Source organism: Sphaerodactylus townsendi, linkage group LG04, assembly GCF_021028975.2.
Source record: "Sphaerodactylus townsendi isolate TG3544 linkage group LG04, MPM_Stown_v2.3, whole genome shotgun sequence".
In the NCBI taxonomy this organism is placed as follows: Eukaryota; Metazoa; Chordata; class Lepidosauria; order Squamata; family Sphaerodactylidae; genus Sphaerodactylus; species Sphaerodactylus townsendi.
In genome coordinates this window covers 101,643,712-101,666,209 of record NC_059428.1, presented here as the reverse complement: position 1 = coordinate 101,666,209, position 22,498 = coordinate 101,643,712, and the positions used below count along the sequence as shown (strand labels likewise).

The following is a 22,498-nucleotide window of genomic DNA, read 5'->3' as shown; positions in this document are numbered from 1 at the left end:
TAATGCAACAGCCAATCAGGATAGCCCCTGAGCGGATCGTGTGTTCTGCCACAGTGGGGAATCCTTCGTTGCTGCTGCGTTTCTGGGAACAAGGATTGTGGGGACGCTGAAACCATGATGAAAAGGTCCTGGTTTTTCCCAAACCGGTTTGTATCTACATTCATTTTTTCGGTGGGGAATTGACCTATGATCTGGAGAACATTCTCTGCTCTTCTTGTTCTTCCTCAGTATGCACTCCAAAGCTAAACAATGACCTCTTGGACAGGAAATTACCAAAGGTTTGAGGTTTTTCACAAACACTTACCAAATGATTTAATATGATTCACCATACATCAGGTTTTCAAGAGGAACCGTTGTTCAGTGGTAGAAGCCCCAAATTCAATCCCTGTTTTAAGGGATTTCAGGCAGCTGGATTAGCAAAGGCCTTGACCGCATGAGACCCCAGAGAATTTATGTCAGTCTGACACTATCAAACCAGATGGACAGTTTGATATACTCAGCTGATGTATCTAGAGTAAAGATTTCTGCTTCTAATCCTTTTTTGCTATCTATGAGGACAGCTTTTTAGTTTTATGTGTGGGTGGGGGGAACTCTGAGCTATGATATGAAAGGAGATCTCATACATTTATGAGCCAATAGTGATATATACACAATAAACATGGTCGTTTACAAGGAAACAATAAATTATAATTTAAAGCCCATCCTTTACCCATGCATTAATATTATCTAGTTTACAGTTCCAATTAAATTGCTTATTATGAATTATGGAGGTTAATGGGGTAGACGGTTGTAACTGATTCTGATTTATGTATGTCCCACATTTGTTAAATTAGGATAGATTACTGTTTTCTTTCGCTAGTGCAGGTCTACCTTTTTGTCAATTGCAAAAAGCACTAGCTAAGATAAGCTTAAATTACCTTGTTCCAGCTGAAGCCACGAAAAATTGCTCTGCTGATGGACTTTGACAAGTGTTAGTAAGACAGAAGGCAGGGTCCTTTGAACTACTACTAACATAATATATTTTTGTCTTTGCATAAAATTGAAGGGAATTTAAAAAAATTTCTCCACAGTAGTATAATGTGGATGACATATACACTTTTAACACCCATGTATACACATCAGAAATTCCTAGCCCAATCAGGGTCAAATTGTATACACAAGTGTTTCAAGAACTGACCATATTGTCCATATTGTGGGAAACACTGACATAGCTCAGATATACATATACTAAGTAGCTTCTTTCAATCATTACAGTTTTCGCAATCAAACCATACATTGTTTGTTCTATCCGCATAATAGGCATGACTGTCATTTTGAATGAACAGAACCATGGGGATTTTTCCAGCTACATGCACATTTATCCCTAAAATTTATCCCTTAAAAATAATCTAGGTATCTGATTGCATCTAATGAAGGGGAAGGAAATATCAGCAGAGTTTAAAGCAGAGTCACTCTGGTAAGATGAGAATTCTTCTTGCACTCACTGGAACCTTCTACCACTCATGGAAAAGAATACTCTCCACGCAAGATGTTCTTTCCATAGGAAGGCTTTTACTTTAGCAGTTGCAAGGTTACACAAGTCTATCTATACAAGACTATTATACTATACAGAACTCTTCAGCTATAACAAAGTTCAACACACAGAGAACTTAACTCACTGACTCTATCTCTATATCAACTTCAACTCAGCATATACAAATGTATACAACAGGGATACTTTCCCCACCCAGGCCTCAGCCTCTCATTGGTCTAGAATCACAGTTGAACTAACCAATCATGTTAAAGGTCAATCTTTGCTACTTTTGCCCCTAGACTGACTGTCTCCGTCCTTTGGGTTGGGCAAACCTTCTGCTAACTTGAAATGACCCTTTAGTGAACTTTTCACCCTTTTTATATATCATGACAGGAAAGACTCATGTTCCTTTTGCATGATATGGCAACTCTACATATTGAGAGGATACAAGTAAGGCAATCTTCCCTTACATGAAGTTTCAGCACTATTACTTTAATAACTGAAAAGAACAGATGAATCTGCCACATAAAGTGATGAGTCTGCCACATAAGCGTTCCTGTAGATTTTAAAAAATCTGTAATTTTTTTAAAAAGAAAGCTTCCATAAAAATCCTTTTGTATTACTGTAATATTTTTGTTTAACCACCAGATGTCCCTGTTGATCTACCTGCAGCTCAGCCAAAAAAAAAAATCTAATTTACAGCTTTCCATAGATTACATGACGACATGTAAACCCCACTGATGCTTAGATGGATTACTGTACTACTTCATATTTATAAGGTTCTACTTAAGCCAAGTAACCCAGCAGTGTCTTTCTGCCCACATACGTTAACAGCAATCACAAAACAGTTATCAGTTGAGATAATGCTGTAGTTATAGTAATGCAGAAGTACACTAATTTCTGTTGATCGTGCTTTACCTTTTCTGCAAGGATCACAGTATGACATAGACATGATCAACCCTGTTACTCCTTACAACAACTCCCCAAAGTAGGTTCAAATGAGTCAGGTATCTTCTTCATAGAGGTTTTGCTCTGATTTGAATACCAAATTGGGATGTGCTTTTTGGTACATATCCTCAGTGTAATCCCTTAACTGCCTTCTTTTCGGAATCTCACTTGCTTTTGGTGATCTCCGCCAAAACCAGCTTGACATAACCTTTGTGGAAAGATCACAGTTGAAGCACCTGTGAATGGTGAAGTGCTGTTCTTATTAGTACTATTTTCCTTGCCTCCCCCCTGTTCCACCAGTCTTCCTTATCTCATTGGAGGGTTTGGGTATTTTTTTTTATGACAATCACCAGATCACTACAGTACAACAAAGTTAGATTGATAGATCTCTTGCTGCATTCTACTAGCTCAGGGGTCGGCAACCTTTAACACCCAAAGAGCCATTTGGCCCCGCCTCCCCAAGCCCTGCCTTCAGCCAAGCAGGTGGGATAGACAGTAGCGGCGACACCAACGATGACAAGTTGCACATGGGACGTGGTGAGCGTGCCTCCTTCCCCGCCCCCTCCTTCCGTCCTCCCTCCGGTGTCCTTTCCTCTCCTTCCCAGGCGCCAGACAAGGGAAGGAGGGGAAAGGATGTCAGAGGGAGGAATGAAGGAAGGAGGGGGCAGAGAAGGAGGCACGCTCGCCACGTCCCACGTGCAACTTGCCGTAGTTGGCGTTGCCACTGCGGAGCCGCAGTATGAGGATGAAAGAGCCGCAGATTGCCTGCCCCTGTACTAGCTCCTCTGAATTCCTAGCTTTTATTTTACAGAAACACCAAAGACTAGAGTCTTATAACAAAAATGAAATCTGGAAATTCAGAGGGGTTAGCAGATCATGGCAATAGATCATTCCAGTGTTATTGCACAGTAGTGATCTAGTAATTGCAGCCTTTTAAAAAAAAACCCTTTAGTGGCAGAGGGACGGGTAGTTCGGAGTGGATAGCTGCTAAAGGTGGCTTAGGCAAGAAAAGAGTGGAGGGAACTGCCATGTGGCCACCTCTGTGTTTTTTGTAGCTATGGAAGCTACATGGAGAATCACATCACAGCCATACGGAAGCAAGTCTGAATCAAAGATGGCGTCATGACTGAGCAGAGTCTGGAGCATGGGTCTATCCAGTCACAATCACACTCTTGACTCAGTAAACCATATAGGTTTGTTTGAGCTAAACATAGGACCCTGCTGTCCCTTGATGTGACAGAGCAAGGGAATTGCTTGTATAACTCCCTGGGTATATTTTGATGGAAAGAGCTACAACTCTACTACTGAGCCATGCACTGATTTTCCAAAAAGTATGTAGGGCCTCTTGAATGAGCAAAGTACAAATTGGTGTGCTGCTCAGTCCTAGTTATGCTATAGACCATAGGTGTCAAACTCATGGCCCTCCAGATGTTATGGACTACAGTTCCCATCATCCCCTGCCAGCATCATGCTGGTAGGGGATGATGGGAACTGTAATCCAGCTCTTATCTGGAAGGAACATAGTTGTTTACCAATCTCCTAGACAGTAGACTTTTGGTAACCCACAAGTAGGTATTTTCATGTTGCTTCCAGACAAAAGGACAGCATGTACAGGGAAAGGTTGGGAGGTTGTGTGAATAATTCTTGGCCTTTGAAGGGTGTGAGTGTTAAAGGAGAGATATGTCTGTGGGAGTGATTGTATTTGCCTCCATGCTGTTCTTTTCTTTTTCTTTTTCTTTTTTTTTAAAAAGCACACCGTCTTGTTGTTTGAAAAAAACTGTTTTGAACAGGGGAAAGTATAAGGAACAGATTCAGAATCCAGCTGTGAACTCTATTAATTCCCATGGTTACTGATTTCAGTACAACCTATTTATATATCTGTATCTGTAGTAAATATGCAATGTACAGAAAGGATCTGAAAAGGGGGGGGGTGTTTGAAGGGGGAAATACCTTGTTTCTCATTTAGGAAATTTTACAGGCATTGCACCACACTTTAGGAATGAGTATTTTCAAACCCACTCTCCATGTCTGAGCTGAAAAATTTGCTGTTGTCTAAAAGTAGGGCTGTACGAAATTTGAGATATTTGATTTTGAATGCAAAAAACCCCACAACAAGGTCAGGGTAAAGACTCAGCAACAACCTCTCTCCCCTTTTTATTTTTTCATGCATGTGAGGGTCTCTTTTGTCTGCAGTTTTGTTGGCATTGTTTTGTTTTAATTTGTGTGGGCCTATTAACTGCTTGATCTGAAACCATTAAAGTTCATGTAGTCAACATGATGATGTCACAGTGCCTCATGACCTCTCAGAGGTGACTGACGTGATATCACTGAGGGCAAATGAAAACCCACTAATGGTCTCAGTTCTGAGAAATAATATTTAAAGGACTCAGACTATTTTTATCTGACCTATATATGGAACTACTTTTGAAGCTATTTATATCTGAAAGATTATGGCATTTAGATACCTAATGATCATTACAGTAGTGCTCCTTTGTAATGGCCCCAGGACACAGACACTATTAAGATCCATGTAGTTACTGCAGCTTTCTGAAAGGCCTTTTCCTTTTCAGAGTGTGGGGCCAGAGCCGCTTCTCTGGTCCTACACAGCAAGATTAGTTTTAAGAAAAACTAAGTTAGAAATAAAAGCAAAAAGGCATCTGACATTAGAAAAACAAACAGACTGTTTACTTAGCAGAATTTAGCAAGTTACAGAATGTGAACACTCCCCAGTGCCCTCGAGTGATAGACACGGAATTCAGAACGCTACAGAATACAGATAAGTTACAGAAGGTGACCTCTCCCTAAGGAGGGGCACACCCCAATCCAATGTTTAGAATGTTACAGGAGATGACCTCTCCCGAAGGAGCGGCCTTGGTGCTCTCAAGTGAGAGGCACGCGCAGTAGAGGGAGACCTGAATTTTTGTAGATGCAAAGACGTCACACAGTCCATCCCCTTACTCTACGTATTATGATCCATATACCTTAAAAATCTAATTGGTCAGAACTGGTCACATGAAGACAGCCTATATTTCTACGTCACATTTCTTCTGTAATTCAAACACTACATGCTGTTAGTTTATGGCCTCTACGCATATACAAAGGATAGTAATAAAAGCTAGCTCACTGTCTTCAAGAAAAACCCGTTTGCTGAGTTTGGCTCTCAGAGAGAGATGCCTTAGGCAATGCAGGCTTAAGCTATGCAGCATTCTGACATTCTTCTGGATCATAAAACTTCTCTTCAATTCCCCAGCATGAAATGTTAAAACATAATTCTAACAATTATACAATGATTCTAAGACAATAGAATTATAGTGAAATACAAAAACATGTAAATATGAATCATTCCTCTGTTCATTTAACTATATAGAAAAACCACTTGTTCCTATTTAATTAATCACATTGGTTTAGCTAGTTCTAACCCAAAAACCTAACCAAGAAAACAAGGTAATAAAATTGCATCTTGTCTTCTGTCACGTAGGCCCTCAGTGCCAGGATCCTGAAGATGTTATCTTGCTGGCCTGCATATTCACTGAGAAACCTGGTGACATTCCTTTGACCTGTTGCTAAAATGCAAGCTTTTGCTGGTCACTTACACAGAAGCTCCATTTTGATTCTTAGCTTCTTTGGTTTTATAACTTTCATGTTTCTTGATTAATACAAATTAATACACATTCTGATCCGTTCCCACAAGAGTAAATAATTCTCCAATCAGTCCTTCTACAGCAGTGGTGGCGAACCTCTGGCACCCGTGCCCTCTCTGTGGGCACACATGCACAGTTTGTCGTGGGGGGGTGGGGCGGAAAACCCCACTGATTTTCATGGGAAGAACTAAAACATGATCCTTTACCTGGGAGTAAGCTCAGTTGCTGGCAATGGGGCTTGCTTCTGAGTAAGCCCTCCTAAGGTCGTGATTCATCCGTTTGAAGCATTGCATGGTTGCTTCATCAAGTTTACTCCCAAGTAACGTGCGCCTCGGAGCCAACCGTTTTTTCTAAACCAAAACCTCAGTATTCAGGTTTAATTGCCGTGTTGGACTTTGCGGTAAATAAATGGGTTTTGGATTGCCATTGGGGCACCCGGTCTTGAAAAGGTTCACCATCACTGTTCTACAGTTTACTTGGATACTGTTGAATTGATCTGAAATAATACTGCAAGGATAAGATGGAAGCTATATACAACCACTTAAGAGAACTGTGGCAGCAGGGGGGAGAACTATATTTTTGTGGTATAGCACCTCATTTTGTATGCAGAGGGCTTTTGATTCAATCCATGGCTTCATTTAAAGGAACTCAGGTCACAGGGCTAGGTAAGACCTCTATTGAGCAATTGCCAGCTAGAAAAGGCAGTGCTGGACAGCATAAGAACATAAGAACTAGCCTGCTGGATCAGACCAGAGTCCATCTAGTCCAGCTCTCTGCTATGCGCAGTGGCCCACCAGGTGCCTTTGGGAGCTCACATGCAGGATGGGAAAGCAATGGCCTGCTGCATAGATTCCTTATTGGATATCTGGAACACCAGGAGAGACTGAGGTACCACAAATTCTTTGCCCTGTTTCCTACAGCTGTAGAGATGTGTGGGGGTGGCAACTTGCCCAGCCCACTAGCAAGTCAGGATGAAGGTTTGTTTTCTCTCTCTGAGGCACATTGGATGACACAACATCTGAAACACCTAGGAATGAAAGGAAAAAGTCAGATGGGGAAGAACCCTTGCCTCTGAAGGTGGGAGTGGGCAGCTCTGCTTGCTTCTGCAGTGGTACTAGGCAAACTGGACAGGGAGGAGCTGAATAATTATCTGGGATGCTCTCTTTGAAGAGGAGCCTCATGAACTGCTTATGCCCTGAGCCGAAGGAATACAAACTTTAGGGGCATCATTAATACAAGTCAACAATGTTTGAAATTGTGAATATAACTAAGTACCATGAAGTTTAATAACTGTGGAGAACAAGCAATTCTCTGACATGCTAAATCAAACAATCAATTATCCTAGTTCAATATTGTCTCCTCTAACTGACAGCATCTGTCCGCAGTTTCAGGCAGAGAGAAGTCTTTTCCTAGTACCTGAAGACCAAACTAGATGTGATGGCATCCTTGCATTTGCACAAACTAAAAAAGTAAATAAACATAACCTACAAAAACGAGAATTAAGTACTTTAAAGGTCGAGAAATTGTTTAAGGGACCACTAAATATAAAACTAGTAAATATGAAAAAACATATATGTATTAATTACAAATTAAAACCAACTTTTAAATAATTGGTCTCAGTCATACAATGGTGTTATAATTACAATTTGTAGTCTGGTCGCTCAGCACTGTGTTATTGTATTATTTTTGACTACTGAGGAAGGCCAGTGGGCCGAAACTTGTCTGTTTTTAGGAGTCAAAAAAGTGTCAAAAAAGGACCTTTCTGTGTATTGTAATTGTGATATTGTGTGTATTAGGTAGGCTATTATGAGCCTTTACAAGTATAGTTGATTTTCATTTGTAATAAATACGTATCTGTTTTTCATATTTACCTGTTTTGTATTTAGTAGTCCCTTAAACAATTTCTTGCCCTTTTAAGTACTTAATCCTTGTGTCTGCCATGGGGACGCCATGTAGTTTTGAAATGTTGTGAGAGGCCTGTGATGACAGTATAGTGGACTGTCATGCTTTGTTCCCTGCTTTCCCCGACACCTTATTAAGTGCCAGCATGGCTACACCTCCATGCAGGGATGTTTTGACACTTGAAAATGTGTATGTGTGAGGGGAGGGCAAGAACATCTCAGCCCACCACACTGCTAGCCTGTTATATTTTTAAAACACTTTAAAATGTCAGTAGCGTCCCTGCTGTTTGGCTGACATGAGGATGTCATCATGTCCAGTTTGGCCCTGAGGTCCTTTTAAATGGAGGCACCAAGATTGCAAAGCATGTATTGTACCACTGAGTTATGGCCCTTGTGCATACTTTCATACCATATGTCTCCTGTGAAGCCACTCTCAGTATCTTAGCAGCCTGTTCTGGCCACTTAGTAAGTAAAGTGAAACAACAACCAGTCTAGCTCTTGATCTGCATTTATTTTGTATTTATTATTCAGCTGACACTTTCCTTAGTGGTCTTCTCCAGTTCCATATTGGGTCTCATTGTCAAAAAACATGGAGAGTCCTGTGGAGTAGAGTGGCAGGTAAGATTATTAGCAAAAAACAGATGTAGCTAAATGTTCAAGCAGATCTGCTCTTTACATACTGAGCTGATCAACCATTATCATCCACAACCATCACCTGTATTGCCTGCTCTTTGGTTACTCTGAATGCCTTATTCAAAGAAATGTTTCATATTCATAGAGTAGCCTTTGAAATAATCCCAATGGACATATACAAGCAAAAATGTGTTGCGGAAGGACTAAGGGGCCACTGAGCCAGCATTTATTGGTCCCACCAATAAAAAATTGTTCTGGCATGCACCAGTGGCTTTGATCCCACAGTCTCTGCTGATAGAAAACTGACATATACAGAATTTGACTTCTTCATCTCCAGTTTCTGCTGCTGTGAGCCACAGCCAGGAGATCCAGGGTCAAAATATAAATTTAACCTAAGGGAATCACTCAAAGATAAAATGAAGCTGGATTAGGGTTATAGTATGGAACTGTTGATGGGACCAATAGCATGACAAAAACAAAAAAAGAGGAAACATGACGCATTTGCCACTCGTACCAAGTTAGGGCAAATATTGGAAAGCATCAAGAGACATGGTCTAGACTGCAGGAGTCTCCAATCCTTGCATTCTTATGGGCAACCCTGGAATTCTGACAAAGGGTGGTGGGCACAAGCACAAAATGTCTGTCATGGAAGGCACAGCCAATCACAAACTGGCTACCACAGCAAGCAGAGCTATTCACAAATGTCAGAGATTGAAGTTGTAACAGTAACTCTTCAACATTTCAGGCAGAAATTCTGTTTAACAGGATTCCTTTTAATCTGCTAGAACAAACCCTAACCCTATAGTCTTATCACTTTTTAAAAGCACTGGACTGGTGCCCAAACCCCTTGATTTAAATGGATTTCAGTTATCTTAACCCTATGTTGGATTGTGACTAGATGATTTTTTAGGGACCTGCCCTGTTTCCCCAGGCCTGGATTATATTCCACATCATTCTTCACTTGTCTTTGACAGTTCATGGCCTTCTGGTAGTTGTGCTGCTCTAGTCTGATTTGAAGCCAGTTGATATTTTGATTTAAAAAAAAACCTCTTTGGAACATTTGATGATCTGTAAGCCATCTTGGATCCCATGTTGAGCGAAATGTGGCATGGGAACATTTGGTACAATTCAGCAAGCATGAATGTTGAATGGCAAATATTTTTGTCTTTCCCTGTTAAACATCATAGAATCCCACCCCAGTCCTATAATGAAAGGCAAGGATATCAACCTTTCCTGCGACTACTCCATTTTTTCCTTTTGTTTTGTCTGCTTCGTCCCGATGGGAAGACAACACAGCCAGCTGCTTGAGGACCTGCAGAATTTTATATTTTAAATGTCACATACTTTGCACATTTTGAGACAATTGTCTACTTAAAATTCTATGTAGGAAAAACACCCAGTTGTCATTTCAACATGTAAAAGGATGTTCCTGTGACTCTTTGTGAAGTAAAATTGGTTGAGAATATAACTTGGGAAGGGGGTAAAAAAATTAACTGAACAAGCACTGAATCCTGGAGAGATTTGAGTACCCAATAAATAAGGAAATAGAAAAGCTGAAGAGAGATTTCTAGGGGTCATGGTGTAATCAAAGACTGAGGGATATTGAGAGGCTGTGGGAGAACTTTGGTAAATCAGGACACACAGTAAAATCCTAAGCAGACTTGCACTTTTGTAAGTCTGTTAATGTTAATGAGTTTTGAACAGTATAATTCTGCTAAGGATTGCGCTCTTGGGTTGTTGTGAATGTAGGGCAAATCAAGTGCTTTTTCAAAGACATTTCAAGTGTTGAAACAGCAATTGGGGGGAGGGAGTGGCACCTGAAAAGGCCCACAGGGAACAAGATCACCTGGTGCTGCCACACCACCAAAGGATTAGACCTTTACAGCCATTTTTAAATGGATAAATTTCCCTCTAAAATGGTACCAGTGGACAAGAGTTGGACATATAGCCACTATGACATGCAGTCTGGCCCTTAGTTAAACAATGTGTCTGGGAATATTACTGCTCCAGAATCATAAGGCAGAGCCAACTTTTTGTTTTTAGGATGTTACCTAATGAACTAGGAAAAATCTTCTGAACTAGAAAATTACAATTTTTTGGTGATATTCAAAAAAGCTCTCACTGATGCACCTTAGCAAAAGGTAAGCATAAAGTCAACTATGTCTGAAGTTCCATGTGTATTTACATGGTGGTAAGTTCCGAGGAAGCCATACAGATTGGGTTCTGAATAAGTACGGACAGGGTGTAGCTCAGTGTGAACCGCTAAGATGCAAGAGAATCTGTAAGTTAATAGCCTGCTTACAAAACATGAATTATTAAACCAAAAATCCAGTATAATATATACAAGAAATATCAACTAGCATATGTGAAAAGATCCACCTAGTGATCAAGATGCATAACCATGGTAGGTTGTAATCAAGTATTTTTCTGTGTGTGTGAGCATGTGTGGGGGATCCAAAGACACCATATACACATTTCTTTTCCCCATAAGCTTTTCCATTGAAAAATGTTTTACTAGTAAGAGATGTTGAGAAGCCTTATCAATGAATACTTAGCTGCACATAGCAGCCTTAATTCTTTGCCCAGACAATGTTCTCATTAAGATGAGGAGGTAGAATTATCTCAGCAGGTATGGGCTGTAATGCCTTCTGATTAGGAATAATTTACTGTGGATGACACCTGAAGGTACAAATGTTGACTTGGGAATAGAAAGGCAAGTTTTTATGTATGTGATACAAACATCAATATCTTTCTCTTTATTACCTACTGACAAGTAAAATATTGTCAAAAGGTATGAGAGGCTAAGAGCAATCTTCCAAATTGTAGAAGGCAGTATGTCTGTGCCCTTAAACACCCAAACTTGAAAGTAAATATGTAAGAATGTCCAAGATTGGCCAGCTTTGTGTGAGAATCTAAACTGCCCAAAACTTCATTTCATGACCTAGGGCAGGTTATATAAACTTCAAGAATTTTGATGCTTCTATGGTTGTCAAGGTAGCCTCTCAAGTATTACTTCAAGGGAGGCCAACAGCTACCTTTAGTGTCTAAGACATGGAAGCTTCTTCCCATCTAACATCTCTGGTGCATGTGGCCCAGAGACCTCTGCAGAACCAACTCAATTCTGGGGGAACAGTTCGTTAATCTAGGCTTTTGGGGAGGAAACATTTGAATAACCACCCACCCCCCCACCCCCCCACACACACACCACTTTCTGATAGGCTCAAACATGAGCTGCCTCTTTGCTTTGGAATTACTGCATGAAAATTAGCAAGAAAAGGGGGTTTTATTCATTGGTTGGTGTGGGGTGCGTGGAGGACAGGGTTTGGGAAAGAGAGGAACCTTCAAAAGTGGTCATTTTCTCCAGGTGAGCTGATCTCTGTTGCCTGGAGATTAGTTGTAACAGCAGGAGATCTCCAGCTACCACCTGCACATTGGCAGGCCTACATTATACCCTGCTGAGGTCTCCCCCTTCCCCAAAGCCTGCCCTTCACAGGCTCTGCCTGACTGCCCCAGTGCTCCTAAATCTCCAGGAATTTCACATCAAAGAGTTGGCAACCTAGTTAAGGTGCTTCCCTCCAATGGAAGAGTCATTTATGTTGGAAGAAGGCTTCAAACTTTGCTCAGGTGACTGGCAGAATAGGGATAAAATCCATCACTGCACTGTTTTGTTTTTTGAAGTTTTAAGGCATTGTGAGTGGAAGGAGAGCTCTCTCGACAAGCACTGTGTGCCCAGGGACTCCCAAGACCTGGAGCTGGCCCTGCAAGGGGCAGTCAACTAGGTTCACAGAGGCAACTTTCTAGTTTGCTGCAGCATTATCAATGAGTAAGTGTCCCACAGTGTTGAAGGAGTCCTGAATAAAACTTCTTTAGATAGATGTATCCCCCAGTAAATCCTGTGCTACTTTGTAAGGACTTTTGAAACAATTGGGACTTGGGTTCCAAACAACATTTTTAGGATCAAGGAATAAAGGATGTCACACTGGTCTGGGCTGCATTACCTATATACTCGCATATAAGTCGAATTTTTCAGCACATGTTTTGTGTTGAAAAATCCTCCCTTGACTTATATGCGAGTGAGGTGTATTAAAAAATTTTTTTAGGGTTTTTACTTTGTTGGCTGCCAGGGGGTGCAGATTTTAGGCTAGTGGCACCAAAATTTCAGAGATATTTCAAGAGACTCTCCTGATGATACCACCCACGTTTGGTAAAGTTTGGTTCATGGGGTCCAAAGTTATGGACCCCCAAAGGGGGTGCCCCATTCCCCATTGTTTCCTTTTTTTTTAATGGTCTTTATTAAACAGTTTAAAAGAAACAGTTATACATTTACGTTCATCAGTTGATCAGGTACAATCAAACATTGTCAAGCATTAAAGTCATGTATAACTAAACAAAAAGAGCAATTATCCTTGTTAATACAGCTTATTAATTTCTTAGTCCATCCCTATGCTCTTCCACACCCCTTATCCCTCCCAATCTTCCCTAACCCCCCTGTCTCTACCCCCTTGACTTCCCCCCAGTTGTTTCAGTGTACTTCATTGTCTTCACGACTCTAAATTCCATCTATTTATAAAGAGAATCAAAACTTAATCACAAATCCAAAAAGGAAAGAAAATTCACAGTTCTTTCTTCATTTCAGTCTAGAATCTTTCTAGCACATAAAAGAGAGGATTTCTAGCATAGTCAGTATTCTATTGGAGAGATTTTGATATTGTAGTTATTTGACTGATACAATGTCCATGGCATCCAGGTTTGTAGATATTCTTCCGACGGTAGCTCCCTGATCTGAAATGAAAGTCTGTCCATTGCATATAAGGTTTGCACCTTCTCCCTCCACTCCTCGATCTTGGGTAAATGGTCTGATTTCCAGTGCCGTGCTATCACAATCCTGGCTGCTGCAAGTAAGTGGAATAACAGGTGTTTGTGCTTAACAGTAATTTTTTCATTCATAAAGGCTGGGCCTAACAGGTAAGTAATTGCATTTTTTTTAATGTTTATCTGCAGAATTTTTCCTATTTGTATATGTATTGCATTCCAAAAATTTTTAATTTTTTTGCAGGTCCACCAGGTGTGGAAAAAAGTACCGGTTTCTTTTTTGCATTTCCAGCATCTAGGTGACTGGCGCGTGTTCATTTTCGCCAACACGGCTGGTGTAAGGTAAGTTCTATAATACATCTTTATAGAATTTTCCCATAGGTCCGCACATGGGGTGAATTTGTACGTTTCTTTATAAAATTTCTCCCATCTTTCTAGGGTTATTGTCTTTCTATAATTCTGTGCCCATTTAATCATATTATTTTTTACTATCTCATCTTCTGTTTTTTGTTGCAACAGGAGTTTATAGATTTCACTAATATTCTTTGCATCTGGGTTAATAAATATTTTGTCTAATTGATTTAGTTCTTTTTGTATCCCCCAAGTCTTGGTATCCCTTTTGAAATTACTATATAGTTGGGCATATGTGAACCATTGGCAGTTCCCTTCTTCCAATTTTATTTCATTTCTTTGTTTCATAATTGGTACCCCTTGATTCCATAATAGAATGTCTTTATACCTCAGCCAATTATCTTTTTCATTAATATCTGTGATTTGCTGTGCTTCCATCCTTGAGATCCATATTGGGATCTTAGTATAAAATATTCTTTTATATTTTAACCAAATCTTTAATAGGCTATTCCTTATCAAATGATTTTTGAAGGTTTTATCTATATATTGCATTTTCTCCGAAGTCGGCCACATATAGGCATGCCACCCTTTTTGTAGGTTGTATCCTTCTATATTCAGCAGTTTCTTATCATTCAAAGTTACCCATTCTTTTATCCATGTTAGGGCTCCCGAGTCGTGGTAAGTTTGTAAGTCAGGTAGTGCCAGCCCTCCTTCTTTTTTATTCTGTATTAAATATTTATACCTTACTCTGGGCTTTTTTCCTTCCCATATAAACTTAGTTATTGTTTTTTTCCAATCATTGAATATTTTATTAGAGGTTACTATTGGGATGGTTTGGAAAAGATGCATAAATTTTGGTAGTGTTGTCATTTTTATTGCACTTAATCTTCCTAGTAAAGATAGATTTTTATTGGACCAGTTCCTAAAGTCCTCCTGAATTTTTACTCCCATTTTTTGGTAGTTATTCTTTATTAAATTTTTGTTATTATCTTCTAATATTATGCCCAGATATTTTATTCTTTTCTCGTTTTTGATGTTAGAGCTTTCTATAATTAATCTTTTTTCTTGTTTTGTCATGTTCCATAGGAACATTTTGGTTTTATTATAGTTTATTTTTAGTCCTGCTACTTTCCCAAAGTTGGCTATTATTTCTTGTATTTGCACAAATTTTGTTTGTGGTTCATCCAGGAAAATAACTACATCGTCGGCATATGCCGTAAACTTATACTGAATCCCTTTCACTTTAACCCCCCTAATTCTCTGGTCTTCTGTTATATTTTTTAATAGTATTTCAATTACTAAGATGAAAAGGAGCGGAGATAGGGGGCAACCTTGCCTGGTACCTTTAGCTATTGTGAATTGTTCTGAATGTTCACTATTTATTTTAATTTTTGCATTTTGTTCCGTATAAGTTTTTTTAATTGCAGTATAGAAATTCCCATTTATATCCATTTTTTGCAATGTTGCTAGCATAAACTCCCAATTCACTCTGTCAAAGGCCTTATCTGCATCTAAAAAAATGGCCGCTAACGGTAGGTCGGGTTTGTCGTTGATGTATTCAATTATGTTTGTGACGATTCTGATATTTCGTTTTAATTGTCTTCCCGGGAGGAAACCAGATTGTTCTTCTTGTATATATCTAATTAAGATTTTCTTAAACCTTTGTGCTAATATCGTAGTGAAAATTTTGTAATCTACGTTAAGTAGGGAGATGGGCCGAAATTCAATTACTTCTGGGGTTTCTGTTTTGGTCTTAGGTATTAGCGAAATTATAGCCTGCTTCCAAGATTCTGGTAAGTTTCCATCTGTAAATATTTTATTTATTAGTGATACTAATTGTTTGATTATCTCTTCCTTAAAAATCTTGTAATATGCTGCTGGTATATTGTCCGCCCCTGGTGTTTTATTTTTCAGGCCCCTGATTACTCTATCAACTTCCTCCACATCTACAGGTTTGTTCAGGTCTTCTATTTCTTTCTTACTTATTTTTGGAATTTTTTGATTATTCAAATAATCCTGTATATTTTTTGTTGTTAATGAGTCTTTTTCGTATAGGTGGCTGTAAAATTCTTGGAAGGCTTTTTAAATGTTGTTCTTATCTGTAATTATTTTTGCTCCCATCCTAATTTTATTGATTTTATTGAGTTTAGTTGTTTCCTTAATTTATTTGCTAACCACTTTCCTGTTTTATTATCTAAGGTACAATATTTTTGTTTCATGTATAGTATGTTTCTGGCTATCTCATCTGTTTGTAGTGCTCTAATTTGTTCTTTTAGTATCTTAATTTGGTTGTTTACCTGTTTACCATTACATTTGTCTTGCAGTTTCCGTTCTAAATTTTTTATCTGTTTCTCTAACTCATTAAATTTTTCTTTTTTGTTTTTTTTTCAGATTTATTTCTGCCATTTTTAATTGTCCACGGATTACTGCCTTATGGGCATCCCATAGCGTTGCCTCTTCCTTCACCGAACCTGTATTCAGTTCCCAATATTCCAATAAACTTTTTTTAATGTTCTCTTTAACTCTTTTGTTATTTAAAACCCACTCTTTAATTTTCCAGTTTGGTTGTTTTGGTGATGTTATTAAATCTATGTATATTGGATTGTGGTCGGATAGAATTCTCGGTTTTGTTTCTATTTTTCTAATTTCAGTACAGAGGCCTTTTGAGGCCCAAACCATATCAATCCTTGAAAGGGTGTTATGCCTATGTGAATGGTGTGTAAAACTTTTTTCATTACCTCTTTTCAATCGCCATACATCTTGTAGGCATAACTCTGTTGTGAGCTCAAAAAACACCTTAGGCAGTTTATTGTCTTTTCTCAACTTATTCTTTTTTCTGTTTTGTAGGTCCAGTTTATCTTGGGTTGGTTCTGTCACCCCGTTAAAGTCCCCCATTATAATCCAATTCTCGTTTGAGAATTCAGCAAGTTTCTCTCTTAACAGGCTGTAAAAAGCTGCTTTTTTCTCATTAGGGCCATAAATCCCTATTATCAATATTTTGGATTTATTTACCGTTACTTCCACCCCCAGGTATCTCCCTTCTTTATCTACTAATATCTCTTTAGGTTGCAGTTGTTCTTTGATATATAGTGCTACCCCTCTTTTTTTCTTTTTGCAGCCTGCGTGAAAAAAGAACCCCAATTTGGGGCAATTGATATACTTTTCGTCCCCTTTTTTTATATGCCTTCTTTTGTGGTGACATATTAAAAGCACTGCCAAGTTCTCCTTAATAAGTTGAGAAAAGACATGTCTACTTTTTCTAGGATTATTTAGCCCATTGATGTTACAAGTTACAAATTTATTTTTATCCATCCTCCGCCTCCTCCCAAGTCCCTTTACCCTTTGTTCTTACTTTCCTTTTTCTTGGATGGCTTTTTTCAGCTTGTGGGAAATTTCCTGCGCCCTTTGAACCGTGGCAATGTTCAGTCTCTTTCCACTCCAAACGAAGGAAACCCCTTCAGGAATGATCCAGCGGTATACGATGTTGTTTCTCCTAAGTGTGTCTGTCAAACATTTGTAGTCCTTTCTCCGCCTCTGGATCGATTGTGGGATTTCCTTCATTATAATCAATGTTTTCCCTTCTATTTTGAGGGGTTGCCTCGAGTGGTATCTTAGAATTTGGTCCTTTAGGCTTTTTCTCACACAGTGCATGATGATATCCCTTGGTAATTTCCTGTCATGAGCCGCTCTTGAATTAACACGGTACAGCTGATCGATTTCCCTTATGGCATCATCTTCTTCGAGGTCCCAAACCTCTTGCAGCATTGGCATAAGCCGCTTAGATAATATTTCATCCTCAGCCTCTGATAGTCCTCTTATTCTCAGTGTATTTTCCTTCTGGGCATATTCCAGTAATGCCACCGCATCTTCTTGCCTCAGATAATTATCCTTCAAGGTTTCCATTGTATCCTCAATATCTGTAATTCGGGTCTCATGGTCCTTTAGTCCATCTTTAATTATATTCAATGTTTCGTCAATTTTCTTAAAATGACCCATCTCCTTTTTGATGTTAAGTAATTCCAGTTCCAGCCTAGCCATTCTTTCCAATGGGAGCTAATAGTAGATGGGGCTACAGTTTGTGGGTCCATAACTTTGGACCCCTTGAGCCAAACTTCACCAAACCTGGTTGGTATCATCAGGATAATCTCTTGCTGATACCAGCCAGGTGTGGTGATGTTTGGTTCAGGGGGTCCAAAGTTATGGATCCACAAAGTGGGTGCTTCCATCTCCCATTGTTTCCAATGGAAGCTAATAGGCTACCCTTTTGAGGTCCATAACTTTGGACCCCCTGAACCAAACTTCACCAAACCTGGATGGTATCATCAGGAGGGTCTCCTAAAGATACTCAGAAATGTTGGCATTGCTAACATAAACATTCCACCCCTGACCAAAAATCCAGTTTTGAAGAATTTTAACTCTTGTGGTGTTTTGGTTTAAATGCTGACTGAAGCCATGCCTTTGAAGTGCTTTTAAAGTTGGCTGTTGAGGAATGTATTGTTTTTGTTGACCCTCTTTTCCACTTACGGAGCTAGTTTACTGTTTTTCTTTGAAATAAATATTCAAAAACATTTAACCTACTGATGCATCAATTAATGTAATTTTATTGGTATCTATTTTTATTTTTGAAATTTACCAGTAGCTGCTGTATTTCCCACCCTCGACTTATACACGAGTCAATAAGTTTTCCCAGTTTTTTGTGGTAAAATTAGGTGCCTCAACTTATATGTGGGTCGACTTATACATGAGTATATATGGGTAGCTTAACTTTAAGATGGCCTTTTCCTCCCCCCAAAAATGGTATTACATGGCATTAATTTTTGGGTTTTGCTTCAGACCAATGTGCTGAAAACTCTTCCCCATCAAGGTTTTGCTCAAGAGATTTTTAAAAAGACGTCCTACTCAGTGGTGGGAGGCTCCTCTTCTTTTTCAAGTAGTTTCTCTTCTGTTGAAATATCTTCAGTTTTCTGAGCAGGAGAAATGTTAATAGTGATTTCTTTTGTTAAATGCTTCAAGCATGTAACACCATAACAAAGTACAGTTCTTTGCTAGGGATTTTCTTCCTCAAAGTACTTGTTCCAGGGTTACCTCCAGTTCAAAACCTGTGATTTCAGGGGAAAAATATCCTACCTAAAAATATGCAACATGCTTGATTGCCTTGTTGGTTTTGGACAAATGGTGCATTTAATTTAGCCCTCTTTACTTGTCATGGAAAAGTGCTTTTGGTTCTGGCTCAGTACTGCCGAAAGAATTCCTGTCTATGTGCAAAGCTTTGGTGTTGACAATATGTAAACAGGCAGTGATTCAATAAGATTGTTAGATCTCTGGGTTCATGTCTACCAAAAATGCTATCATAACCTAAGCAATTTGATGAACAAACTAGGAACAGTGCAACAATGCTTTTTAAACATGGTCTTGTTCAGCCACACTTTTCTCTGTCAGAGTTTAAAATGTGCAGTTGCTGTAGAAATGCATACCTTTATCACAATGCCTGCATCTGCATAGATGGGGACACATATCTCCATTCAAGCCTGGTATCCAGTAAACCTGTGTTATGTAGGCTTGCTTGTAAAGAATGGGCCCTTTGTATTCTGACCAGTTATATAATCTCCTTCTGCAAACAACATACAGAATTCACCAGTATTGATGGTGAATACAGTATTCAAGATGACCAAATTGTCTTCATTGGCACATCCTTACAGAAACAGTTTTGAAGCATGTGTGCATGTAGTTTCTATACAAAAATATAGTGTGTATCTTTTTATGCTCAAGAGGTTATGTGATCTGATGCTTTAAAGCCATTCGGTGATTACTTGTGTGTGGAAAATAATCTGACTAGACATAGCATGGCAATTGCTTTCCTGTATTGTCAAAGGCTTTCACGGCCAGAATCACTGGGGTGTTGTGTGGTTTCTGGGCTGTATGACCATGTTCTAATAGCATTTTCTTCTGTTGTTTCACCTGCATCTGTGGTTGGCATCTTTAGAGGATCCTCTGAAGATGCCAGCCACAGGTGTAGGCGAAACTTCAAGAGAAAATGCTACTAGAACATAGCCATATAGTCCGGAACCCAACAACACCCCAATTGCTTTCCTGATTCAGACCAATGGGAAATTGGATATTGTTGCTTAAGAATTAAGCATGGGTAGTTTAACTGTTTTTAAAATGATCTAAGCCCATCTTATATTAAGAAGCACTATAAATTTTTAATGTAAGGTGTAAAGTCATTATTTTCTCACACATGTTCACTGGATACTCTCTGATTATCCTCAGTCACTACTCATAATGCAATAATCTCTCTCATGTTCTCTTGACCCTAGTTTAATTTCTCAATTAAAAATTCTCAATGCTTTAATTATTACTTCAAGGGAAAATGCAAATGTTCCTTCTAAGAACTGGAATTGCTAATTACCAGGCAATCATCCAGCATAGAACACAGAAAGTCCAGTAAATTTATGTTACATTTCCATTATATTTCTTTATAAATGGCAATAAAGGTTGAAATCATTCAGTAACTTTCCATGATTAGTATTTCTAAAAATAAATTGGTTATGTATAGGCTTGAGGCCAAGAACATCATAGAGAATTTCAACTCTACTTGGATGACAATTTAAATAAGGAAAAGAACAAGAAGAACCACTTAAAACATAGGGCACTTTCGTACATGCAGAATAATGCACTTTCAATCCACTTTCACAATTGTTTGCAAGTGGATTTTGCTATTTCACACAGTAAAATCCAGCTGCAAAGTGCATTGAAAGTGGATTGAAAGCGCATTATTCTGCTCACATTCTCCAGACCAAGCAAAAAAGAAAGTCAGTTCTTAAGGATGCCAAAACAGTTTGACAGAATGTAGGATTGTCAACATCCGGGTGGGGCTGGACATCTCCCAGAAGTACAACTAATCTCTAGGCTACAAATATCAGCCCCCCTGGAGAAAATGGCTGCTCTGCAGGGTGAGCTTTATAGCATTATACCTTGCTGAGCACTTTGCTCTCCGAAACATCCTCTCTGCAGGGTCTATCCAGAAATCTCAAGGAATTTACCATCCTGGAGTTGGCAACCTGTTCCACCGACTACACATATTCTGACTAAAATGGAGGCCCCTTCTTCTTATCATGCATGGTAAGCAATGGCCATTTCCACACAAGTCACTGAAAACATTTGGAAAATGTTTTCACTCCTCCCCGTTTGTCTGCACTCACCCCCTCGAAAACACTTCCTGGCCACCATTTTGTTATTCTCCCGTTATATTTTAGTGTCTCCATAGATTTGTAGCTTTGATGCCTCAAAGCCTTCTGCTGTGATTCTTTGTGGATTGTGTTTTTTTAATGATAGAAGTAAACTGGTGAGACAAATGGAGCAAGCTCAGAAACTGGCATCAAGGAGGAAGTTTGAGGACTGCAGAGAGCGGTAGAAAAAGTTTTAAAGTCCTCTGTACAAAAAGAATTGCTAGGAAACGTTTTATTTCCTGCCTCAAATATTTTATTTCGGTTGTGCAGAAAGGGCCAATGTAAGCAAGTAAAGCATCTAGTGTAACTTATTTGAAATGTCTGGAAGAAGAATGAAAGCTGTTTCCTCTATGAATATTTGACTCACATCTGCCTTTCCTGGAAGCACAAGCCATACATGTTCACAATGTACAAATAAACTTGCTTTACACTGGTTGTTGTGGGTTTTCTGGGCTGTGTGGCTGTGGTCTGGTAGATCTTGCTCCTAATATTTCGCCTGCATCTGTGGCTGGCATCTTCAGAGGTGTATCGCAGAGAGAAGTCTGTTATACACTGTGTCCAGTGTATAACAGTGCTTTACACTGAGTCAGACCAATCTAGCAAGGACAGTACTGTCTCCTTTGGTTCTTGCATATTCCCAATTTACACTTACCTCTTCTTCTGCTTTGTCTTTCAAGTCAATCTCCACAAATAATGAGGGCTCCTTCTATGAGACACAGGACCACAAAGTTGTGAGTGACCCTTAAGGGAGAACTACACTACACATATGCATGTAAGAAATGCTCAACAGCTACTCTTACCAGGGAGAACCTGCCCTTATAGAATGTAATGTCGTTTTGCATACAAAGTGTGTAGGTGACAGCATATATTGTCCCTCCTCCATTTTATTCTCAGAACAACTCTATGAGGTCGGTTAGACAGCGTGAGAGAGCCCAAGGTCACCCAGAGAGTGTAATAGCTTAGTAGGGATTTGAACACAAGTATTCCAGATCTTAGTGCAATGCTTTAGCTGCTACACCATTTTCGCTTTCCCAGGTATGCATGATATTGTCTACTAGTAGTATTTTATCTAACTGGGAAGGTCATTTCTACTATATGTATCCAAAAGTTAAACATTTTATATTTTGATGCAGAAACTGGCTGTGTGCAGGTCTACATCTGTGCTGAACGTAGGCTGTCTCTAGGCAACACAGATGACTAGACCCAACTCCTAACTGAATACCGATGGAATTTTTTTTAAACTTCCACACCCATCTAGTACATAGTAATAACAACTGAATTAACTGTAACAAACATAACACATTCATTTTTAAACCCTATCACTGCCACGTTATCTTTGGTATCTTGCAAAACAATGAACAATTTGCTTGCTAGCGAAAGCGAAATAGAATGCAGAGAATATCTTCCTGAGATAATTACTTGCCTTTATCTCCAGGAGAACATCTTCTAGTTCAGTTTCTGCCTTTACTT

At 39.2% G+C, this 22,498-nt stretch overlaps 1 protein-coding gene across 1 annotated transcript; it reads right to left on the bottom strand.

The window, feature by feature from the left end:
* Positions 1-13,158: 13,158 nt before the first annotated feature.
* On the bottom strand, positions 13,159-17,838 carry LOC125430473. The gene is made up of 2 exons (XM_048492379.1): positions 17,152-17,838; positions 13,159-13,528 (listed from the first exon to the last, which is right to left on the bottom strand). The coding sequence occupies exons 1-2, from the start codon at positions 17,835-17,837 to the stop codon at positions 13,351-13,353; spliced, it is 864 nt and encodes a 287-aa protein (XP_048348336.1). The 5' UTR covers position 17,838; the 3' UTR covers positions 13,159-13,350.
* Between the last annotated feature and the right edge of the window lie 4,660 nt (positions 17,839-22,498).

Bases quoted from the DNA above. Each gene is read 5' to 3' on its own strand.
- LOC125430473 (XM_048492379.1), bottom strand. From the start codon at position 17,837: ATGGCTAGGCTGGAACTGGAATTACTTAACATCAAAAAGGAGATGGGT. The intron at 13,529-17,151 runs GTAAGAACAAAG...ACTTACTTGCAG, and splicing joins GCCATCCAAGAAAAAGGAAA to CAGCCAGGATTGTGATAGCA.